Raw genomic sequence first — 21,830 nt, 5'->3', positions numbered from 1 at the left:
GGCGGCGGCGGCGGCGGGAGGTAGCCCGGGGGCCGCGGAGACCGCTGACCGGGCGGTGGGGCCGGGCCATGGGGGACGGAGCCGTCCGCAGCTGCTGGAGCCGGTATCCCTACCCGTGCTGGAGCGGCGCCCCCTGCTGAGCCCCGAGCGCTGGGTGAGAGGAGGAGGGTGCGCGCGGCCCCCAACCCAGGGCCCTGACATTCCAGACCCAGCCCCACTAGGGAGACACCCGCGCGCCGCCCCAGATCCCAGCCCAGGACCCGGTGAGCGAGGCGCCGGCGCTGCCCCTGGCCTGGCTGCACCCCACCCTACCCCCATCCCGCTAGCCGCCTGGGCTCCTGCGTCCGCCCCCAGCCGGCCTCCCTCATTGTCCTCGCTCGCCCCGGCCTTGTGTCTGGCGGAGGCGCTCGGCCCCCCGCCCCACATCCACATCTCCCACTGAATGCACCCCTCCCCAGGGCTCCACACCCACCTGTCCTCTGCTGCCTCCCCCGTCCCGGGGTGCCACGTGTACAGCCTCCCAGCCCCGCCCAGACGCACCCCTCAGACTGGTGGTTAGCCCGACCCAGAGCCCCTGCCCTGGAGGGAGAGGTGGGAATACTTGCACGTGGGTCTGGGTGTATGGTGTATGGCTAAGCTTGTCTAGGAGCTGCGGTTTGTTGATGTATGTGGCTTGTATGTTACTGTCACCCCAAGTGTACCTAGCTCTCTATGTGGGTCTCTGTGTGTCTCTTAGAGTGTGGGTGCCTACTGCTGATACTAAAGGTGTATGTAACTCTGTGTTTGAGATATCTTGCTCTCAGGAGCGGTGCCAGAAGTGTTTGTTGACCTTTTGAAACTACAACAGAGTTCTGATCCAAGCAAGACAGACGCCCCACCACCACCACCTCCACCCCTGTCCACCTCTGCCATCCTAGGAACTTTGCTCCTCCAGGGCCAAGCGTAGTCCATTTCAGGAATCAGAACTAGCTTCGCTGCTCAGGCTCCAGAGCCAGCCTGAGATTTAGGTGAGGGCTATCTGTGGCTAGCCCTGCATGGCACCTTCACCCTTCTTCACCCTTGTTCCAGTGGGAAGGATCCTGTTAAATATCCTCTCCATCTGGGGTCCCCTGGATGCTGAAGGCCCTTCTCAGCCTGGTCCTGGTTGGTCAGGCCTGCTTGCTGTTGGCCCCTGAATGCCTCAACATGCCATGGGTCTGAATAATTTTCCCCATCAGGACCCTTGGGAGGACTAAGTGAAGTCATAGTGTGAAGTAGGAACATTCCTCCGTGATAGGCATTCAGGAGATGATCCGTTCCCTAAGTGGTGTATCCTGGGTTGAGGAGTCGATCTCTAGTCTCTGGGGCGCAGGTGGAGCCGCAGTGCTGAGATGCAATCCCGGGTAATAAAGCTCACCTGTGCCTGCTGCTGGGCGTGCGAGTGTGTAGAGGTGTACAGTGAGGGTTGAAGCGTATGTCTGGGTGACTTAGTGCTGGGCTGTATCTAGGATGGCAGAAAATGAGTTGCCAGTGGCTGTCGGTGTGTTCGCAGGTAGAATACAAACAAGTCCATGAGTTTCAAGGTGTTTACAAAAGGTAAGTGAGGATAGGGGTCTGTGAATGAGCTGCCAAATAGGAAGCAGGTGGGTAGCATTACCTGCCCTGCCCTGACCTGTGGGATCTGTTTCTCTCCCCCCCTCCCCCCCCTGTTCAGGCTGGCAGCCAGATGCTTGGGCCCACTGGGCAGGCCATTGGCCACCTGCGGGATGAGCAGACTGCTGGGGGGGACGCTGGAGCGGGTCTGCAAGGCTGTGCTCCTTCTCTGCCTGCTGCACTTCCTTGTGGCTGTCATCCTCTACTTTGACGTCTACGCCCAGCACCTGGCCTTCTTCAGCCGCTTCAGTACCCGAGGCCCAGCCCATGCCCTCTACCCTGCAGCCAGCAGCAGCACCAACTGCTCTCGGCCCAATGCCACTGCCGCTAGTTCTGGGCTTCCTGAAGTGCCCAGTGCCCGACCTGGCCCCACAGCTCCTGTCATTCCACCCTGTCCTGACGTGCCACCTGGTCTTGGTGAGCCTGTAGAGTAGGGCCTACCTGTTGTAGGGGTGGGAAGAGGACCCTACCAATGTGCCTAGGGAGCTGGAGCGCTGAACCGTGGGGGCACCGAGGCTCCAGATCTATTGATGGAGGGCTATTCCAGGGCCTCTGTTGCCCACTCCCAGGTGGCTAGTGTCCCTGGATTCTGGCAAAGGCCCTGACTCTTGACACTGTCCTGCCTGCAGTGGGCCGAGTGGTCATCGAGTTCACCTCACCCATGCCTCTGGAGCGGGTGCAGAGGGAGAACCCAGGCGTGCTCCTGGGAGGCCGCTATACACCACCTGACTGCACCCCAGCCCAAACGGTGGCAGTCATCATCCCCTTTAGACACCGGGAGCACCACCTACGCTATTGGCTCCACTATCTGCACCCCATGTTGAGGCGGCAGCGGCTCCGCTACGGTATCTATGTCATCAACCAGGTGCGTGCACTGTGGTCCTTGGCTGAGCACTAGCCTTCAGGAAACTCTCATGCGTCTGTGGATGTGCCTGCTCAGGCATCCGGGGGGGCCATGTGCCTGTTGGTGCACACACGAGGCTGGAGAAGGCTGGGTCCTTGCCTGTTGATGGTTGTGTGAGTCTACATGGATCTGGGGGGACATGTCTGTCAGTAAATGCAGGAAGTTTGTGTGTGTGGAAGGGGATGTGAACCTATAAATGCTGGCATGTACTCTTGTGGTGTGTACATAGCTTGTTTGGACATCTCTTTGGGATGTCACTTTAAAGTAGAGAGAAAAAGATGTCAAAACCAAGGTGGCAGAGGCCTCATGTGCACCAACTAGGAGGCAATGCCAAGAGCCTTGAAGAGAGGGAGAGTTGGGACCATGGAAAACACACGAAGTCCGAAACCTTAAGTATAGCATCTAGGCTCTGGCTAGTAGTGGCATTGAGTCTCAGAGAGGACCTGATAAGGAGGGAAATATTATGGTTGGAATTGAAGTGAGGCCGGTGGGAACACAGAGAAGCCTGGTTCAGCCATGCAGTTGTCAGAGATGAACAAGTAATAGCAGGAGAAGGTGAACCTTCTAGGAAGAAGGGCCTGGCAGCCCAGGGCTTAGCAAGAAGACTCATCTCTTGTGTTTAGGAACTAGTGGATGAGGGTTGGAGTCTAACATACAGGCTGGGTAGCAAAGGTTAGCTAGAGGGCTAGTTTGGGGGGGGGGCACATCAAGAACTTGAGAGGTATGTTTGGCAGTGACCTCTAGCCTGAACTGGTGGGGCAACATTTGAAGTGGGGGTAACCTGCGTATGTTGCTGTGATTACGTGTGAAGAACGGAGGGAGGAGAGGCCTAGAAGCAGTGTGACCAATTAGGAAGTGATTACAGTCGCCAGAAAAGATGGTGGAAGTGCTTATGGGTGGGGCAGTCTATGGGGTGAAAGGCAGATGTCACTGTAAAACAGTAGAGAGAAAGAGATGTCAAAACAAGGCAAGGGATTTAGGCTTTGCTGTGTTCATGGCCACACCTGTGAGTGGGATGGGAGAACATCCCATGGGAGCCAGGCCATATCTGGAGGAGAGTGACTAGGGATGCTGCCTTGCCTGGAGTGTTGAGAGCCTGCGGGGAGGAAGAGGAGGGACATCCTGCTGACAGTCAGAGTATGTGTCTGTACCTAGGAAGGGGGTCTGTGAGGGATATGGAAACACTAGAAGGTAGACTTTTGTTTTTCACTTCTGTATCCCTGGCTGTCCTCTCACTCAACTCCTGTGGACAGGCTCTGCCTCCTGAATCCTGGGATTAAAGGCGTTAGCCACCACTGCCCAGCTCCTGTGGACCAGGCTCTGCCTCCTGAATCCTGGGATTAAAGGCGTTAGCCACCACTGCCCAGCTCTTTGCTTTGCTTTTGTTTTTCAACACAGGGTTTCTCTGTGTGACAGTCCTAGCTGTCCTGGAACTCACTTTGTAGACCAGGCTGGCCTCGAACTCACTGAGATCTGCCTGTCTCTGCCTCCTGAGTGCTGGGATTAAAGGCATGTACCCGGCTCATTTTTTTTAAATTGCATAATATTTTTGTGTATATAATCAAGCTATGGCTTATAGATTTGGGGCTTAAGGTTTTGTAGATCAAATTCAGTTGTCAGGTGTGTGCAGCAAATGCCTTACTAATTGAACTACCACTAGCCCACAAGGTAGAGATGGTTTAGTTTTAGTGTGTATGTGTGTGCATGTGCGTGCATGTGTAGCCATAGAACACTTTTGGAGGCCAGAGGATAACTTTGTGAAGGTACTGGGGATCAAACCCAAGTCACCAGACTTATTCAGGAATTACTCTACCTACTGAACCATCTCACCAGCTAGAAGGTTCTTAAAACCCACCTCTGCCATGCCTACAGAGCATGGAATGTTAGGGGGTGGGGTGGGTAGGGCATCATCAAGGGTTAGATGGGGAAACGGGGGAAAGGAAGGCAGCTACGGAGGCCCAGAAGACGGACCAGAGATTGTCAGGAGACCCTGGAGAATGGATGTCCTGGAAGCCCAGCAGTCAGTGTCAGGAAGGAAGCATGGCAGCTGTGTGATAGTACGGGGGAGGGAGAGGGATGTGGACCAAGTGCGTCCGTCCAGTGGATTTAGCAACAAGGTGGGCCCAGTGAGAGCCATTTCAGGGGCATGGTGGGGGCGGAAGCAGATTGCAGTGGGCTGAAGGAGGAATCAGATTTGACAAAATAACTAATTGGAGACAATGCTTAAAAAACATCTCTGCTGAGAAGAGAAGGCAAAGGGTAGGGTGATGGCGGGCGGGAAGTGTTTTCCTCCCTAGAGAGAGAACTGAGCGTGTTTATGAGCCGTGTGGGGAAGACCGAGGGCTCCTAGCTGGTGAGAGAGGCTGGAAGAACACTGATAAGCTAGGAGAAAAGTGTCCTACTAGGACTGGGAGAGGAGATGTGGAAAGGACAGGAAGGCGGTGAGCAGGTGGTCTGGTCTTCAAGGAGCGGCTCCTGCCTAGCAGGTTTGTCCAGGGCCAGGAGAAGTCACTGTTTCTCCTTTCCTACTGAGACACCCACTCACAGATGCCAGCTCCAGAGGCTTCTGTCGTAAGCATGGGTTGTAGCAGAGGCCGAGGGGCCAATTCTTGTCAAATCCACCCCTCTCTGTCCAGAGTCGCCTGGGCCTGTATGGCCAGGGACCCAGCAGTCCTATAGATATATCTTTGGGTCCCCCGCTCACAGAGGTGTGACTGCCTGTAGCACTTTGCTTGTCTTTTCCTCTTGGGAACACAAGATCATCCAGCACAGTCCCGTGTTGTCTTGGAGGCTGCCCAGGGAGTTGGAAGTGAATTGAAATGGGCCAGTGCTGGTCATTTAGGGTGTCACATTGTGTCTCAGGTGACGGTAAGCTCAGTGGGGAGGTAGACCGGAGCTTCTCTTCTGTAGATGCCCTCTGACACAAAGGAGAAAGTCATGGGACGTGTTTGAATGAATGGATGAGATAAACACTCCGCAATGAAGCCCAGAGAGGAGGGGGATTGTACTGGGACCTGGAGGTCTGAGCAGAAGTCAGCCTTTTCAGGCATGAATTTGACCACTAAAGCAAGACATTCTAGATAGGGGGAAGTGCTAACCAACCCCAGTGCTTCGTAACAGAAAAGTCCACCATGTTCTCTGGTGCCTGAGGACTGTAAAATGGTTGGGCCACTGAATCTGACAATTCTACATTGGAGCCAAACTGTAAAAGGTCTCTGAATGGGGGATCAGCCTAAGAGTCTGAGGGAGTCGTGAGGGTGGGGGACAATTATGTGGGTCCCTGGGATCATGCTGGAAACTGAGTGGCAGGTACCGGCTGGTAACAGACGCAGAGCTGACCTGTGTCCATCCACCCGCCTCCCCACCAGCATGGTGAAGAGACCTTCAACCGGGCCAAGCTGCTCAACGTAGGCTTCCTAGAGGCACTGAAGGAGGATGCTACCTATGACTGCTTCATCTTCAGTGATGTGGACCTGGTCCCTATGGATGACCGCAATCTGTACCGTTGTGGTGACCAGCCCCGCCACTTTGCCATTGCCATGGACAAATTTGGCTTCCGGTGAGACTTACTTAGCAAGACTCAGACCTACCCACCCCCACTTGCACCCAGGCCCCTAGTCCCAGCTTCATGTCCTCCTAGCCTCTGGCCCCGGTTCAGATCCTTCTATGTAATGTAGCTCTTCCCTGGGTCCTAGTTATGCGTTCTCCCCACTCACCATCTGTGATCCTGCATCTTGACTCCCCTGTGACCCTAACATCTGCTCTCTCGTGTCATAGGCTGCCCTATGCTAGCTACTTTGGAGGTGTGTCGGGCCTGAGTAAGGCCCAGTTTCTGAGGATCAATGGCTTTCCCAACGAGTACTGGGGCTGGGGCGGTGAGGATGACGACATCTTCAACCGGTAAGTAGGGACGGGACAGAGGAGACCAGGTCAGGGAGTGAGGAGTCACAGGCTGGGTCGGGCTCCTTACCTTTCCTGGTGCCTGTTCAGTCTGCCTGTCGCCCCTCCTAGGATCTCCCTGACTGGGATGAAGATCTCACGCCCAGATGTCCGGATAGGCCGCTATCGCATGATCAAGCACGACCGGGACAAACATAACGAGCCCAACCCTCAGAGGTGACCCCAGCACCCCTGACCCCGGGGCCCCTGATCCCTTGATCCCTAGAGGTAACTTCCCAGTATCCCAAATGCCTTTGATCTCTAACCCCATAGAGGAAGCTCTGAGCACCCTTGGCCCATGAGAAGTGCCTGCCTGATAGAGGCAACTGATCCCTAGAGATGACCCTAATGCTCCTGACCCTTGACCTCTAAAGGTGACTCCTGGCCCTCCTGGGTTGGTTCCTGGAGGTGACTACAAGTTAAGTTCCAGCTTGGGTTGTCATTGCATAGACTGTATTTCCATTAGCACCCTCAAATAGCTCACTTAGGTACCTTGAATGACCCTGCTTATACCAGCCCTGTCAGAGCAGATAAGATGACAGATGGTGGGTGCTGGCCATAGACCCTAGGAACCCAACAAAGGTACATAAGTCGAGGAGAGAGAGAGCTGAGATAGTGTCAACCACTCACAGTAGCCGACTCCTGCTGGGGTTGAAATACCCACATTAGATGTTCGTGACTGACAAGGAAAGGTCTGACAGGCATGTGAAATATAGGCCAAGACTCCTTGAGCTTCCAGACAATCTCTGAGTGCTGCCAGGCCTTCTAGAGTCACGTCTAGCCCCTGGCCTACTCTCCCTTATGAGGGTCATGCTAGGCAAGGAAAATAGTTAAGCCATAGGTCACGGAAGCCAGGGAAAGGCGTGAAGTGGTGGGACTCTTAAGTGGGGCTTGAAAAGGTCCTCATTCACTGAAATCTGTTTCACATTCCCTTGGGCGTATATTCGCCCACGCTGTTTGCCTGGCTGATGGAGAAGGCCAGAGTGGGTGTAGGGATATGTCTTTGTAAGAGTTGAGTGTGAGCATGTGTGGCATATACCGAAACCTTAAAGCCATTTGGTTGTTACACGGTGAAGGCGGCAGCCACAGTAGGGGCATTGGTGTTGTGTAGCTGGGTACCCGGAGAGATTTAACTTCTTTCCCAGGGGGCTCTGAGAGTCCTAGAAAGTTCCTGAAGAGGGAACGACACCACTGAATTTATTTGGAAGGCTTATTTTTTTAGTTCAAGGAAGGTGAAGGAATGGCCTAGGTGTTGGGTAGACCTAGGGAGAATTGATCATGCCTGAATTCATGAAAGGAATTCATAAAACTAGAGGGGACATGGCAGGGGAAGGACCATTGGGACTTCTGTATCCCTGACTTTTTTGCTCTAAACTCAAGACTATAGGAATGGAGAGATGGATTATGGACTGACTTGGGGCTGGAGTTTGGCAGAAGCATGAGACACCCCGCCCCCCGCCAAGGAGTCCAGGGAGCCAATAGAAAAGCGTGTGGTTCAGATGGAACCATGGTCAGCAGAGAAGGGATGACAGGCAGATAAATGCCAGCAGCTTTGGTCTCATTGCAGAATTAGCTGGTCATCAATTAGTGATGCCTGCTTGGTTATGGCTGTGGCCAGACAACATGAAATTTCTGCACTAAGGAAGTCTGAGTGGTGGCTCTGAAACTCAGGAGTGCTCCAGGATTCCTTTCCCACCCTACATGCTCAGATCATCAGCAGAGCGTGTCAGAGCCACCCCCAAAGCACTTGAGTCTGTCTGCTTTACTCCTTCTCCATGTTTACCGTAGTCTGGCCGCTGTGATCCTGCCCTGACGACTGCAAAGGTTTTCCTGCCTCTTTTGCCTTTCCATAGTCCATCCCACCTTTCTCCCAAAACTGGGTTAAGAATCCCTTGGTGTCCTCTTGCCACAGGATATGAAGCGCTTATTATGACTTACAGAGTCCTGCCCATACACGCTCTAACCGACAAGCTAGGCCTAAGCCGTTTTCTCTTTGTCATGTGCTTTGGCCTCTGCGTAAAATGCTCTTCCCCCTCCCCTGCTTTCAGCTTTAGTGTCACATACTTCTCCCAAGAGAGTCACCTTGTACCCTTAGCTTTCTGGTGTTTCCTTCGCCCAGTGTCTGCCTCCCTTAGTGAAGCAAACCTGCTGTGAGAGGAAGGCCCTTGCATGTCCCATCCATGCCTGTGTCCCTGGTGCTCAGAGTGCAGACTGGCATAGAGGAGCAGGTAGAGGAGCGGGTGTGGAAGGAGCGGCTAGTGAAATGTGGAAGAGAGACAGAGCAGATGGCAGGGGTTAGGAGAGTAAAGATGACCTGTCGCACATGGGATGTGTACTGCAGCAGAGGTGCATGGGGTGCCTCAGATATTACAGTCAAGCCAGCAAGATAACTCAGCAAGGAAAGGTGCTTCCTGGGTAATCTGGAGTCCTCAGAACCATGTAAAGGGGGAAGGAAATGCCCCATAATAATAAACATTATATATATGGTCAAGGTCTGAATGGAGACCTGTGAGAATGTTGTAGTTCCGCTTTCCGGCCAAAGGAAGTGAGGTCTTCATTTGTAGAGCAGATGTCGGAGCAGTGGCGGCCTGTCAAGTTGTCCCTCAAGGGAGAGAATGGCCGTGCCGTGGCCCAGAGATTGAAGATTGAGCAGAGACTGTTAGCCTTGATTGAACTCATCTCCCTTCCTAGGTTTAGTAAGATTCAGAACACAAAGATGAGCATGAAGTGGGACGGCATTGGATCAGTGCGGTACCGCGTCTTGGAAGTGTCTCGGCAACCACTCTTCACCAACATCACAGTGGACATTGGGCGACCCATGTCATGGCTCAATCAAGGCTGACTCTAATGAACAAAGGCCCTCCATGCCCTTCTGATGTGGAGGGTCACCTGCCAGAGGACTGACCTACAGCCTGGCTGACAGCAGCTCTGGGGTCGTCCCCAAGACTGAGACTGAGAGCTGTTTTCTGAGGGTCTTAATAGACAGCCAGCTGGACCTCGAAGTTTCAGAACCCACTTTGAGGGGCTTCTGGACAAGCCCCTCTTCTGGCCCTCTCTGAGGTCAATCCTTCCTGCCCTACTCGCCCCACCCCCAACCTCCTCACTGTTAGGGTTGGGCCAGCCCCTGCACTGCCTCGCGGAGTGGCCTGGGCTAGGTCACTCCACCTCTCCGTGCCTCAGTTTCCCACTCCCTTGAGTCCCCTAGGGCCTAGAAAGGTGGGAGGTTTGACTAGGGGGCAGTGTCTCTTCCTGAGGGAATTCTCAGATCTGGAGATCCCTCATGCTTTTGGGGGAGGGGAAACCTTTTTCATTCAACACTGTAGGGGCAAGCTTTGGTAAGCCACCTACTGAGGAGTGCCCCCAGGAGGGGACCAGAAGGGGTGCTGTGTTTCCTGGGATCATGGGATTGGCCTTTGCATGGGGGACAGGTGGGGCTTGGATCAGTCAGTGGTTCTGGCCTCCCTCCCTTGGTGAGGAGGCAGAAGCCCCAGGGCCTGCTCATGTTTATATGTTGCACAGAAACTTGTGTGGGTGCTTTAGTAAAAAACGTTAACGGAGAGGCTCCATGTCTGTTTGCGAATGGAATCTGGTTCCCGGAAGCCAGTTTGTGTTGTGGGAGGTGACCTGTCCAGGGCCATCTTGGGACTTAATAAACGTCCAAGCCACTATTCTAGGGAGAAAGTTTATCTTGATGCTGCCTTCAGGCTTATAGGAGTAAGAAAATAACGAACCCAGCGGGACCTAATTTCTCAGTTCTACTTCCTCCGAGGTAGAAAGATGTCCAGGGGTAAGCTCAAGCGCTAGCTGACTAGCATGGGGCTCTGCTACCGTGGGTAGGGCGGGGCCTCACTCGAGGGCGATCCTGGGGCTCGGTGGTTTCCCAGGTGACCGCCTCTTGGGAGGGAAGGGGCTAAGACCCGGCTGCCACAGCCTGGTTTTCCCCAGAGGTGATCAGGATCCCGGACCCAGGAGGGTCGGCCCAAAGTAGGCCAAGCAATTCCAGTGTGGGGACATAGGCAGAACAAGACGGGGCCTCGATGTCAGTGGGAGGAGCTCTGTGGGCGTGGCTCTGGCCCGGAGCAACCAGCGGTCTCCCAGGAAATCTAGCACTCTTGACCTGCGGTTGGTCGGTCTCATAGGTCTGACCAGGGGGCCGCGACGTACTCAGGCCATGTCCCGGGACTCCCCAGCCCTGTGGGAGCTGGTAGAGGAGCATGTTCCACTCCCGGAGCGGCCTGAAGTGAAGAGGATTCTGGGGGAGGCAGCGGTGGACCTGAGCCTGGAGTTGCGAGAGGAGGTGGGAGTCCGGTGGGTGGGGGTGGGTCACATTCCAGGCCTGCCCTACAGTTCACGTGATTTCCTGCCTCCACCAGGTCCCTAGCCCTATTTGGTGACCCCCTAACACCTTGTTTTCACTGGCTGCCCTTTCTCTCCCGTTTGACTCCTCCATCCCTAACAAACCCCCCAACACACACCCATCCCCTCTGCCCCAGTGGCAAGGTGCCCCAGCTCTCCTTGCAGGTGGCGATGCTAAAGGCACTGCTCCAAGAGTCTCGGTCTTCTCAAGCCTCGGGATCCCACCCCATGCCTGACTCTCCCTCCCTTCTTGCACCACCACCCCTCCTGAGGGATATCATGCGCCAAGAACTCCGACAGTTGCTTCAAGGCCTCCGCCTTAAGGCTGTCTGTGAGGGCAGGTGGGAGTCTCTGGCCCGGCCACCTTGCCCGGACATCAGATGGGCTGCCCCTGACAAAGAGCCAGTGTGGCCTTTTCCTGTGGTTTCCTGAAAGGAGGTCCCTTCATGCACACGTTTTCAGGGACCAGACTCAGGTGTGGGCCCAGTATAGTCCCAGGGTCCTTCGCTTTGCCTTGGAGGAGCCCGGGTGTGACTCAACACAACAGGAAGTATCACGGATGAGAGCCAGCAAGCCCAGGTAAAGTGATGGTAAAGAGGGAGGCTCTGCCCCTGCCAGGCAGAAGGTCCAGCCAATTGGTCCGTCAGATCTGTGGAAGAGTTCTCATTCTGGGGCTGAACACTTCCCCCCTCCCCCCCAGACAAGGTTTCTCTGTAGCTTTGGAGCCTGTCCTGGAACTTGCTTTGTAGACCAGGCTGGCCTCAAACTCACAGAGATCCACCTGTCTCTGCCTCCAGAGTGCTGGGACTAAAGGTGTGCACCATCATCACCTGGCTCCAAGTTCTTGTTTAAATCCCCCTACAATCCTATAAGCTGAGCATTGTCCCCAGTTTTTAGATGAAAAAAGAAAGCTCAGGAAGATAAACAATTTCCCTGAGGTCTCATGGTGAAGGTGGCAGAACCCATGTGGAAGCCTCGGCTCTGAAACTGTTGTTTGTACTCTATTATGTTGCCTGTACAAAGAAAACAAAATTATCTAGAAGTGGCATTTGTTCCCTGAAGGACTAGAATGAGCCACACGGAGGGGGTGATGTTAACTTCACCTGTCAGCAGCTGTCCCAGGGACCTCAGTGTCATCAAAGACCAACTGAATGTGTCTAACATTGACCAGGTTGTCAGACACCTGAGGTGAGGCCTAGTGGCAATTGAGTGCATGTAGATTGGGGGCAAGAAGACAGGGGTGGACCTTAAGGGGTTGGGACTGCCTGGAAGAGAGTGTGCAGGTAGGTAGACTGTGTGTGTGTGTGTGTGTGTGTGTGTGTGTTTGTGTGCCAGGGCCCTAAGCACAAGAAGGCTGTGGTGTGGGGCTAATGGAAGCAGGATGAGCCAGAGGCTCAGTGCCAGGGAACAGAAGAGGATGGTGCCCACGGGGGTGCAGATAGTGAGGTGACTGGAAATGGTGGGTGCTGGAAGGCTATGGCCAGGCAGTGCCCACAGAACAATGTGACTCCTGGTAGCTCTGGAGGTTGGGACCATGTGATGGGTGCAGCTGGGAGGTCCTGCTCACTGGTTCTGGCTGTTCACGCTCCTGTCTAGGAGCCTCCTGGAGGAGGAGTGTCACATGCTGCAGAAAGAGATCTCTGACCTGCAGGTGAGCGCAGCCCTGAGCCTTCCCCAGGTTCTCTGTGTAGCAGGGATCACACCTGTGTGTTTGCGGACCTATGTGTATGTCAAAGTGTGTGAGTCCTACACCTGTTTCTCATGTTTCAGAGGCCAGAGGCAGCAGTTTTAGACTAGCCCACTGGACAGCCTGGGGTCTCTTGCCTCCTCTCTCCTTTTTTTTTCTAATATTTATTTTTTTATTATGTATACAATATTCTGTCTGTGTGTATGTCTGCAGGCCAGAAGGGGGCACGAGACCTCATTACAGATGGTTGTGAGCCACCATGTGGTTGCTGGGAATTGAACTCAGAACCTTTGGAAGAGCAAGCAATGCTCTTAACCACTGAGCCATCTATCCAGCCCGCCTCCTCTCTCCTTAAGGGACTGGATGTGCGGCTACCATCTTGCTAAGCGTGGCCTTCTCCACGGGCTATGCACTCATGAGGGTCAGACTGCAAGGCTGCATGGTCTTGCCCCTGAGCCCTACCTTTAGGCAGGGTCCCTGAACCAGCTTTCTCCACAGCACTGTCTGGAAACGGAGCAGATGCAGGCTTGCCAGCCCTCCAAGGCCACCCTAGAGCCCACCCTGGCAGGTAAGGATCCCAAGCAAGTCCCTAGAATACCCTGTCCCCTACCTTTCCCCATACTGTACGTTCTCTGGAAAAGCCAGGCACTGTCTCAGCTGTGCCCTTCCTCAGAGATAAAGGAACAGAAGAAGGCCATGGAACAGGAGCTACAGGTCTCTATGGGGCCTTCCTATGTCTCTGCCAAGCACAGGTACACCCAAACACAGGGCAGGTGGGGGCGTGTGAAGGGTCAGGTCATGGGCATCTCACAGCTGCCTATCCCGTGCAGGCAGAAGCCCTTGAGGTCCATTCCAGGCTTCAGACCCTTTCCTTGTCTCCATGGCTACATGCCTACACCTCCTTCGGAGCGCTGCCCCCACCCTCAAGGTCAGGCAATCACCCACCGCTGGAGAGGGCGGCAGCTTCGGTACAGCTATTGGGAAGAGCCAGCTTCCACATCAGTGTCCAGTGCGGCATCCCAGGCTCCAACCTGAAGGGCTGGTCACAAAACAGGCTTCTGCTGTAACTCGCCCGTCTGCTGTTCCCTCCAGCTGCCACAGCTCTACCAGCTTCTGCTTCGTTCTTGGATGAGCTCACTCAGTCCCCTCAGAGCTGTGTGTTAGTCTGGTCCCAGCTCCGCCCCTTCCCAGGTCACTAGTATCTAGGACCAAGTGGCAGGACACCTGTTCTAACCATCAAAGCCTTTGGCCCTTCTCTACGCAGGCCTCCACAGAGGCTTGGCAAACAGAGGTCCCATCCCAGCCTGACTTTTTGTCCCCAAGGAACCCAGACAAAGCACAGCAGCAGCTCAGAGACAGGAATAGAAATTTCATTAAAATCTATGGACTTTAAAACCCTAGTGGTGCACAACGGGCAGTGGCGGGCGGCACACCGTTATTGCTACAGAGGATTAGAGGTGGCTTGGCCAGGGCTGTCACTGCAGAGAGCACAGGATGGACAAATGGACACTGCAGGGATTGGGAGAAGGAGCTCTGACTGCAGAGGGGGGATGGGCACGTGAACGGGGGCCATTTGGCACATTAAACGGGGGTAGCATGTCTGGGAAGACTGGGCCTTCAACCTGGTGGAGGGTGGACAAGGGAATGTCGTGCAGGGTCCCCTTCCCCAGGGCTCCAGGCTCAAACTTCCTACTGCGAAGTCCCCTCTCTTTCCCTCCATAAGTGCTTTGGGCAGGCTGCTGGGTCACAGCCTCGGCTGGCTGGGCCTGACAACCACGGCTGGGACAAAGGGCAGAGGCCCTGGAGCAGCTAAGTGAGGTGTAGGCAGGCCTGGAAGACAGACTGGATCCAAGGCTGGGGCCGGGGCGGGGGGTGGCAACCACAGATGATACCATGTTTACAAAAATAATTACACAAATAAACAGGGCTGGGTGATACAGTCTAAGTAACACTGTGAGCCTGTAGCCCCTTGCCTTGTTCCAAGCAAGAAGGTACAGGTTTGCCTGGGCAGGGGCTGCAGTCAGGAACACTGGTCATGAGGCTGGAGGGCAACAAGTGGGGTGTGGAGCCAGAACCTCTTATCCCCTGGTCAAACAGCTCAGGGTGGAGTATGAGGGTATCAGAGGCCGTGTGAAGCCTGGCAGGCAGCTGGGGACCTGGCCTGAGACCTCTTCCAAAGTGCTTTGGACACCCCCACCCCCACAGCAATCCTCCCATGGCTTTCCCACCCCTGACTGCTGTCTTGGCATCCAAAGGACGTGTAAACACTGGGGACATGAGCACAAACGTCTGCACTAGCAGTGGTGGCCAAGGTGACAGCAGCTGTCTCCTGTCACACCTGTCCACTGCCTCCCCAGTCTCTGTGGTGGGAGCAAGGGTTGGGTGGGGCCTCTCCCCTTTCCACAACTGTGCTCATATCCGGGAGTCCTGGAGGCGGCTGGAGCCATTACTGCCCACCATGGGGATCTGGGCCTTGTCCGGGTGCAGTGGCTGGACCTCAAACCCATCTTCAGGAGAGGGGGCTGTGGTGGGGGCATAGCGCCCAGTCCGATGCTCCAGGAGGGCAGGGCCCCAGTCTCTGCTTGGCTTTGTGGCATTTTTCAAACGCTGCAGGCAGGGGGCGTAGCGAAAAGAGAGTCAGAAGGGAAGACCCCTTAGGCTCAGAAGTGTTTCCACCTGGCCTGGCTGCCCAGCCCTCTGCACTCACCTGAAGAAGTGTGTCCCCATCTGTGCGGCAGAGCTGGAAGAGCGCGTACAGGGGGATGCAGATGACAGACGACAAGGCCATGAGGAAACCAATGGCCACAGCCCAGCCCGGGTACTGGTAGTGGTTGTAGGTGATTGGCCGGTATTGGATCACCGTGAAGATTAGAATGAACTGCAAAGTGTAGAGGTGGGGCAGAGAGGTGGGGACGGTGTGAGCTGGACAGAGCCCCTCCCAGCAGTAACCCTTCCCCTCCAGCTCTGGTCAGGGTGTAGGCAACTTGTCAACACCTGAGCCAAAGACGCAGGAGGAACCCACCACCCGGGAGTGGTTGAGGCATGTAGGTGCCATAAAGGGAACAGAGGCGTTTTTTGCCAGAGAACAAGTAAGCTGCTACCACCTTTGGAAAGCAGCCACGTTGTCTCTTGGCGCTATACTGTCTGTTGAGATAAGGACAAATTCCTGGCCTTAGGCTTCAGTTCTGCCAGACGACCTGTTATCTTGCTGGTCACCTCCGCATCCCTGCCTCAGCACACCCAGCATCTCCTACCTCCTCTGCCCACTCTGCAGATCTGACCTTAGCATTCCTGTCACGCCCTGAACCCAGGCCACCTCTTTCAGGTAGCCTTTCTGGATTTTCTGCCTCCTAAAAGGCTTCTCCATGGTATTTCCCATCTGCGTTCCTCAGAGCTGCCCCTACTTCCTATTTCCCACAGTGCTGCACTGAGTGCCTAGGATGGTGTTATCTCAGGATCTAAGGTGCCCTGCACTGTCTCAGTTGTCTATTTGAGCTGATTTGTATCAGGAGATGCAGGGGATTGAGGAAGGGGTCGAGGAGCAGGCCAGGCCAGGTCCTATCTCACGATGGCTGTGGTAACCGCCACATTCAGCCTAGAGAGTGCCCAGAGGCTAAAACGGTGAGTGTCAGGTAGTAGACTGACCAGAAAGAGGTAAGACAAGAAGTGAGGCCCATGGCCGCTGCAAGCAAAGGATCTAAAAGAAACAGCCTTGGCCAGGTGGCTCATAGGCCACACCCAAAAGACCCTGCAGAAGGACTCAACAGGCCTCCTAGCTTTTAGGCATCCTGGAATGCAAGTCCCTCTGACCTTGCTCACACTGACCCTAGCGCATCCTTCCTGGGAGCGTACAAGTTTCCTGACCCAGCAGAGCCTGGTGTGTGTGTTTATTTATTTTTGAGACAGGATCTCACTTTGTCACCCTGGCTAGCTTAAAACTCTCTGTGTAGACCAGCCTGGCCTTAAATTCAGGTATCAGCCTGCCTCTACCTCTGCCTCTGCCTCTGCCTCTGCCTCTGCCTCTGCCTCTGCCTCTTGCCTCCCCGGGGTTAGGGTTAAAGGTGAGCAAGCACCACCACATCTGGCTTGACCAGTCTGATGTACGTGGGGACGAATTCCTTCATTGGATTCAGGGAAGGCTAAGGTTTACCAAGAGCCTCATGGGCACATAAAGCCCCAAAGAGAACATGAATATGTCTGCACAGCCCAGATTTCTGTCCCCAAGGTACCTCCAGCCTGGCTCTCCAGGCTCTATTGACTTCACCCCATCTCTAGTCCTAGAGGCCCTTGGTAGGTGACCCCAGGTAATGGGAGGGGTGGGGCCTGGGCCAATGCCACACCCACCGAGGGAGGGCACGGTGCTAGGCAGTGCCTGCCTTTAGCGGCTCTGGCCTCTCAGCCTTGAAAGAAGACTTCCGCTCCTCCTGTTTCAGCTGGGCCTATGGCCAAAACTGTAGCCTGTGCCAAGCTCAGGAACATCCTACACCCCATGTGGTGGAGGCCTTAGTCCTCCAGGGGCCTCTTTTCAGAAACATGAGCCAGTGTGGAAGTCTGATACCTAGCTCTCCATGATTCCGAGGAATTGTGGAGGCCACAGGTACCTCTGGGCAGTGCCTTGCCACCGAGTGAGCCCTCTGACACAGTGACTGAGAGGGCACTCTGACCCTCTTATATAGTGACTATGATACTGTCAGCCCCTCCCCCTCTCACCTCAAACAAACAATAAAATGAGTCAAGTTTTAGCCCTCCCATAGCATGGTTTGGTCTGCATCAGGGTTCTTGCCCTCATTAAGTAAGTATGTGGCAGTGGCCTACTTAATATCCCTGTGCCTCAGTTTCCATAGCCGTAGGGTGGAGACAGCAATGACAACCAAAGAGATACTGCAGGAGTTAACGTGAACAGGGCGAGGGAAGGGAGCCCAACTACCAGTGTAGTGCTCTGATGAATGTGCTTGGAAATAGGATGCTCTCTCCAAAGCCAGGCAAATTCCCAGCCTTGGAGGCTCAGCTGACCTAACTCCTAGCCCTGCACCAACAGGTCCTGGGATGCTGCCACATTCCCATGTATCTGCCATGTATCTCCCTGCTTGGGAGCGGTCTCCATGAGGGTCTAGGATAAGAGCAGTATGGTAGACAGAAGTCACACCAATATCGGCGACTCCTGAGGTCCCTTAGAGGCAGCTGGGCAGCAATGCCATGGAGTGAGGCTATGCCCTGAAGTACTGGCTTCAGTCAGTCAAAGGGCTCCATATCCCCTTCCTAAGCGAAGGCAGGGCCTGGCACCTCTGAGTGGGCACACGTCTGACTGTCTGGCCCTCTCATGCCCAAAGCAGAGCTCTGGCTGGGTGGTTGTTTTCCTGTTCTCGCTCTGCTGGTTCTCAAGAGGACACTTGGCCAAGGGGCAGCAGGAGCAGGGAGGACCCCCCCCCGAGAACTTACAAAAATGATAGCTGGAGAGACGAAGCGCCAACAGATCTGGAAGAAGAGAGGTGGTGGGAACCCCAGCATCATCTGGATGTCCTGGAAGTAGTTTCGGTGCCCTGGAGAGATGGGGGCAGGGGTCAGCAGCCCAGCAGGACAGAGTGGGGCCAGTCAGAGGCCATGGACAGGTGGGCACTTACCATAGATGTACATGATGGACACACACATGATGCAGGAGATGATGACCAAGGAGAAGCTGGCTGCATAATTGTCCATCAGCAGCAGCCAGTAGATGCCTGCCTGTGAGCCAGCGCACAGATGAGCCAGGGTGCCACAGAGCAAGCTACCCACCCATTCTGCAAGTACCCTGGCAAGTGCAACCCTGCTTTGCCCCCCCCCAGCTCCATTCTTACCTGGCTGGTAAGGGGGATGCCCAGCAAGAAGCCAGCTACTGCCACTCCCAAGGTCACATAGGTCTTCTTCTGCAGAATCCACTCATTCCCCACCTCATCCACAATGGCAGTGACTAGGGTCTCTAGGAGGCAGAACTACAGGCACGGCCATCAGAATAGGGACCTGCCCTCTGCCCCAGTTCCTCCTGCCCAAGCTTCCACGATACATGCACTTACACACGCATGCGCACACACACATACATGCATGCATGCATGTGTGTCATACCTGAGTTCCCAGTCCCAGCAAGATGAGCATGAAGAAAAAGAGTAGGGACCACAGTGGGGAGATGGGAAGCAGCGTGAGGGCCTCAGGGTAAGCTACAAAAGCTAGCCCAGGGCCATGGTCTGCCACTCGGGACACATCCACACCCAGGTGATTGGCCATGAAGCCTAGGATAGAGAAGATGACGAAGCCAGCATAGACACTGGTAGCACAGTTGGTGATACTGATGATGACACTGTCCCTGAGGGAGAAAAACAGGACAGTTTAGGAGACCCAACTTGCCTCCCTTTCCTCAGTTTGAGCCAAAATAAGACGTGGAGTTAGGATAGTCTAAAAACACAAGTGTCCCTAACTCCTTTTCCTATCAACTCGGGTCTTTTTAAAGCGAGTCCAGGGTTCCTGACGCCTCGTCCACCCATCCCCCTCTCTGGCCAGTGCTTTGCTGTCTATTCTCACGACCCACTTGAGACACGAGGTTCTCAAGGTCATGAGTACAGGAGGTCCCCAGTAGGCAGCAGACCACACGGGAGTCTGGAAGTCCTGTGGATCCAGGGTCAGGCTGTGGAGGGGACAGAAACCCGGCAGCCTCCAGGCTGGCAGGGGAGCATTCACCGGTAGCAGGGGAGCACTCACCGGTAGCAGTTGTTGTGGAACTTATTGTAGGAGGCCATGGTGATGAGCCCGCCCCACGCGCAGCCTAGGGAATAGAAGATCTGGGAGGCGGCATCCCCCCACACCTGCGGAGAGGCCGGCAGTGAGCCACTGAGTTAGAGGCCGGATCACTTGTCCCTCCCTGGCCCCTTTGGGACAATTCTCCACGTCCCACCTTGGCCTCCAGAATCTTGTCCCACTGTGGGGTCAGGTAGTACATGATACCCATGAAGGCTCCTTCCAGGGTCACTCCACGAACGAACAGAATGGTCAGCACCACATAAGGGAACGTGGCCGTGAAGTACACCACCTGAGACAAGACACAGGTTCCATGGATTACTCTAGAACCCTTTCCAACCCTCCTGCGACCTCTCTGACCCCAGCCACTATTGGCTTTGGTCCTTCCTCTGCTGTGGCTCTTTGTTACCCCTCCCTTAGACTCCCATCAGCCCCAGGAAGGAGAGGCAGGGTGGGAACAAACCCTGCCTGGGGAGGGTACTTGCTTTCCCTGAAGACTTGACTCCTCGGATGAGGCAGAGGAAGACGACCACCCAGGAAACGCCGAGGCAGCCTAGGAGGGGAAGCCGAACCTCCCCAAAGTTTCCAATGTCATCAGACAGTTTCAGCACATACAGCCTGGGGAGGGGAAGGTGACTGTCACTGAGGGCCAGCCTCTGCTGCCCAGCAACCAAGACTCATGATTTATATACCTCATGCTGCCAGGTCCCAGAAGCCTGGTTGTGGGAGAATAGGAGGTGCTTTGGGACCCCAGCCCTCTGCCCTGCAGTCCATCCTGGGACCCTCAAGGGCTTTGAGAGACCAAGTCAAGTTTGAGCTAGTCTCCTCTCCTGTGGCAGTGGTTGACGCCCGCCCAGTATCTGCTTGAGTCCAGCCCAGGTCCTTTTGTGTGCATTCCACACTTCAGGAGTGTCCATTCATGCTATCAGAAGCACCTCCTCCTCTGGAAGCCTTCAGAGAGCTATACCATAATAGTCTGCTCCAGCTCTCAGGAGCAGAGCTGGACAGGGTGATGTCACCCTAACTCCTCCCCTTGGGGGTGTAGCTCCACCTGCAGCCCTATGCCAGGCAGACTGCGTTCTTTGGGTCAACTGGGCAGGAGGCTTCTTCCTGGCCCTGGGGAAGAGGCTGGAGGAGAGCAAGCAGAGCTGCAATGGGTGGGAAGGACACAGGAAGAGCGCAGGGTATGGACGGTGGTGGTGTCTCACCTGAAGGGAAAGCCAGGATGAAGGCTTCCCTGGAAAGATGAGGCTGGAATTATGGTGTGAGGATGTGGGTGAAAGGGATGGTAGGAAGGGCAGGCCTGTAACAGGGCAGGGGGCCAGGAGCTAGCATGGCCAGCCTGGGCATGTTGGTTAGCTCAGAAAGGAAAGACTATATCAGAAAGAGAAGACAGGGAAAACAGAAGGGTGATGGACAGGAAGGAGCCGATGAACAGGAAGAGGCCTCATTGTAAGAAGTAGTGAAAGTGAGGCTGAAGAATTTCCATTTCCTCCCGAGATCAATGGGAGACCTTTGAGGCTTTGGTCTGTTTTAGAATAATCAAGACTCTCTATGGCTTCAAGCCTTGCACTTGCTACAGTAACCCCTACACTGACTATAGGCCCTACAGGATCCGGTGTCCCTGGCTCTGCCATTTCTCTGATCTCTTCTTTCCTCCCCTTTGCTCACAGATTTAGCTGCTGCGGGATAATATTCTTGTACACTGTAAAGATTTGTCACTTGTATTAGTTTAATAAAACGCTAATTGGCCAAGCAGGAAGTATAGGAAGTATAAAATTCTGTGAAGAGGAAAGGCAGAGTCAGTCACCACCAAGATGCAAAGGAAGCAAGATGAGAATGCCTCACTGAGAAAAGTCACGTGACTAAACATAGAAAAGAATTATGAGTGAATTTAAGTTGTAAGAGTTTGTTGGTAATAAGCCTGAGCAATAAGCCAAACAGTTGATAATTAATATATGCATCTGTTTATTTGAAACTGAATGGCTGTGGGACTGGGTGAGACAGGAATTTCCTTCTACAAATGGCGCTCAAATGTTTGGCAAGAATTTCCACATAAAGTCTGAGAAAGCTTTTTTTAAAAAAAGATTCTAGACAGACAAGAACAGAGTCAAGCCCAGCTTTTTGATAACTGTCTTTTCTCTGGTACTCTGTTGGCAGCAAGCAAAGGTGCAGCTTCTTTAAGAAAGGCTTCCTGATTCAGCATCAGTAGCAAAAATGTCACAGCTCTTTTAAGAGGCCCTGTCACTAAACACTTAAATGGTGTTTATGAGCAGTTGGCATCAGGCTTCTTGGTGGTGGCATAAACCTAGAAACTCCACAGAGTTGTAGCAATAAATCTGGCTCCTGCCAATACCTCTGCCATGAAGCTGGACTCTCAAAAAGCTAAGGAATGGGGTGGAGCCAGCTGCCAAAGCTGTAGTTTTAATCCAAGGCATATCATTTAGCAGATTAAAGACTCATGTGGTCAGAAAAAGGTAAACAGTAAAGACAGATTCAGATGGAAAAAAAAAACTCCCTACATGGTTTACAGTGTGTTAAAAAATA

The 21,830-nt window shown here is 54.2% G+C and overlaps 3 protein-coding genes across 8 annotated transcripts in view; 2 read left to right on the top strand and 1 right to left on the bottom strand.

Annotated features, from left to right (window-relative positions):
• Positions 1 to 6: 6 nt before the first annotated feature.
• On the top strand, positions 7 to 10,041 carry B4galt2 (beta-1,4-galactosyltransferase 2). Of its 5 annotated transcripts, XM_026777508.1 has the most exons (8): positions 7 to 154; positions 1,532 to 1,575; positions 1,694 to 2,049; positions 2,262 to 2,497; positions 5,905 to 6,095; positions 6,314 to 6,436; positions 6,548 to 6,652; positions 9,167 to 10,041. In XM_026777508.1, the coding sequence occupies exons 3-8, from the start codon at positions 1,746 to 1,748 to the stop codon at positions 9,315 to 9,317; spliced, it is 1,110 nt and encodes a 369-aa protein (XP_026633309.1). In that variant the 5' UTR covers positions 7 to 154; positions 1,532 to 1,575; positions 1,694 to 1,745; the 3' UTR covers positions 9,318 to 10,041. The 5 variants fall into 5 exon arrangements, with proteins under 5 accessions (XP_026633309.1, XP_005370105.1, XP_026633308.1 ...); XM_005370048.2 differs by lacking the exon at positions 1,532 to 1,575 and having other exon boundaries at positions 77 to 154; XM_026777507.1 differs by lacking the exon at positions 1,532 to 1,575 and having other exon boundaries at positions 77 to 154; positions 6,548 to 6,703; positions 9,167 to 9,233.
• A 457-nt stretch (positions 10,042 to 10,498) lies between these two features.
• On the top strand, positions 10,499 to 13,623 carry Ccdc24 (coiled-coil domain containing 24). The gene is made up of 8 exons (XM_026777484.1): positions 10,499 to 10,772; positions 10,997 to 11,172; positions 11,294 to 11,410; positions 11,894 to 12,019; positions 12,428 to 12,482; positions 13,017 to 13,086; positions 13,192 to 13,270; positions 13,349 to 13,623. Exons 1-8 carry the CDS (start codon positions 10,647 to 10,649, stop codon positions 13,551 to 13,553), a joined length of 954 nt encoding a protein of 317 aa, XP_026633285.1. The 5' UTR covers positions 10,499 to 10,646; the 3' UTR covers positions 13,554 to 13,623.
• A 244-nt stretch (positions 13,624 to 13,867) lies between these two features.
• Slc6a9 (solute carrier family 6 member 9) overlaps positions 13,868 to 21,830 on the bottom strand; it is a 36,822-nt gene continuing 28,859 nt past the window's right edge. For both annotated transcript variants that reach the window (XM_005370045.2, XM_005370044.2), the window contains 9 exons: positions 19,769 to 19,901; positions 19,441 to 19,575; positions 19,248 to 19,351; positions 18,618 to 18,855; positions 18,353 to 18,487; positions 18,140 to 18,239; positions 17,958 to 18,058; positions 15,226 to 15,396; positions 13,868 to 15,125 (listed from right to left, as the gene is read on the bottom strand). In XM_005370045.2, the coding sequence (XP_005370102.1) occupies positions 14,931 to 15,125; positions 15,226 to 15,396; positions 17,958 to 18,058; positions 18,140 to 18,239; positions 18,353 to 18,487; positions 18,618 to 18,855; positions 19,248 to 19,351; positions 19,441 to 19,575; positions 19,769 to 19,901 (1,312 nt within the window). In that variant the 3' untranslated portion in view covers positions 13,868 to 14,930. The remainder of the gene's footprint in view (positions 15,126 to 15,225; positions 15,397 to 17,957; positions 18,059 to 18,139; positions 18,240 to 18,352; positions 18,488 to 18,617; positions 18,856 to 19,247; positions 19,352 to 19,440; positions 19,576 to 19,768; positions 19,902 to 21,830) is intronic.

This window comes from Microtus ochrogaster, unplaced genomic scaffold (genome assembly GCF_000317375.1).
Source record: "Microtus ochrogaster isolate Prairie Vole_2 unplaced genomic scaffold, MicOch1.0 UNK69, whole genome shotgun sequence".
In the NCBI taxonomy this organism is placed as follows: domain Eukaryota; kingdom Metazoa; phylum Chordata; class Mammalia; order Rodentia; family Cricetidae; genus Microtus; species Microtus ochrogaster.
The sequence above is the reverse complement of the archived record's forward strand: the minus strand, read 5'-3'. Positions and strand labels throughout refer to the sequence as shown.

Coding starts and splice junctions, on each gene's coding strand:
- Ccdc24 (XM_026777484.1), top strand. CDS start 10,647: ATGTCCCGGGACTCCCCAGCCCTGTGGGAGCTGGTAGAGGAGCATGTT. Junction 11,173..11,293: donor AAGGCTGTCTGTGAGGGCAG/GTGGGAGTCTCT, acceptor ACACGTTTTCAG/GGACCAGACTCAGGTGTGGG. Junction 12,483..13,016: donor AAGAGATCTCTGACCTGCAG/GTGAGCGCAGCC, acceptor CTTTCTCCACAG/CACTGTCTGGAAACGGAGCA.
- B4galt2 (XM_026777508.1), top strand. CDS start 1,746: ATGAGCAGACTGCTGGGGGGGACGCTGGAGCGGGTCTGCAAGGCTGTG. Junction 6,437..6,547: donor GATGACGACATCTTCAACCG/GTAAGTAGGGAC, acceptor CGCCCCTCCTAG/GATCTCCCTGACTGGGATGA. Junction 6,653..9,166: donor AACGAGCCCAACCCTCAGAG/GTGACCCCAGCA, acceptor CTCCCTTCCTAG/GTTTAGTAAGATTCAGAACA.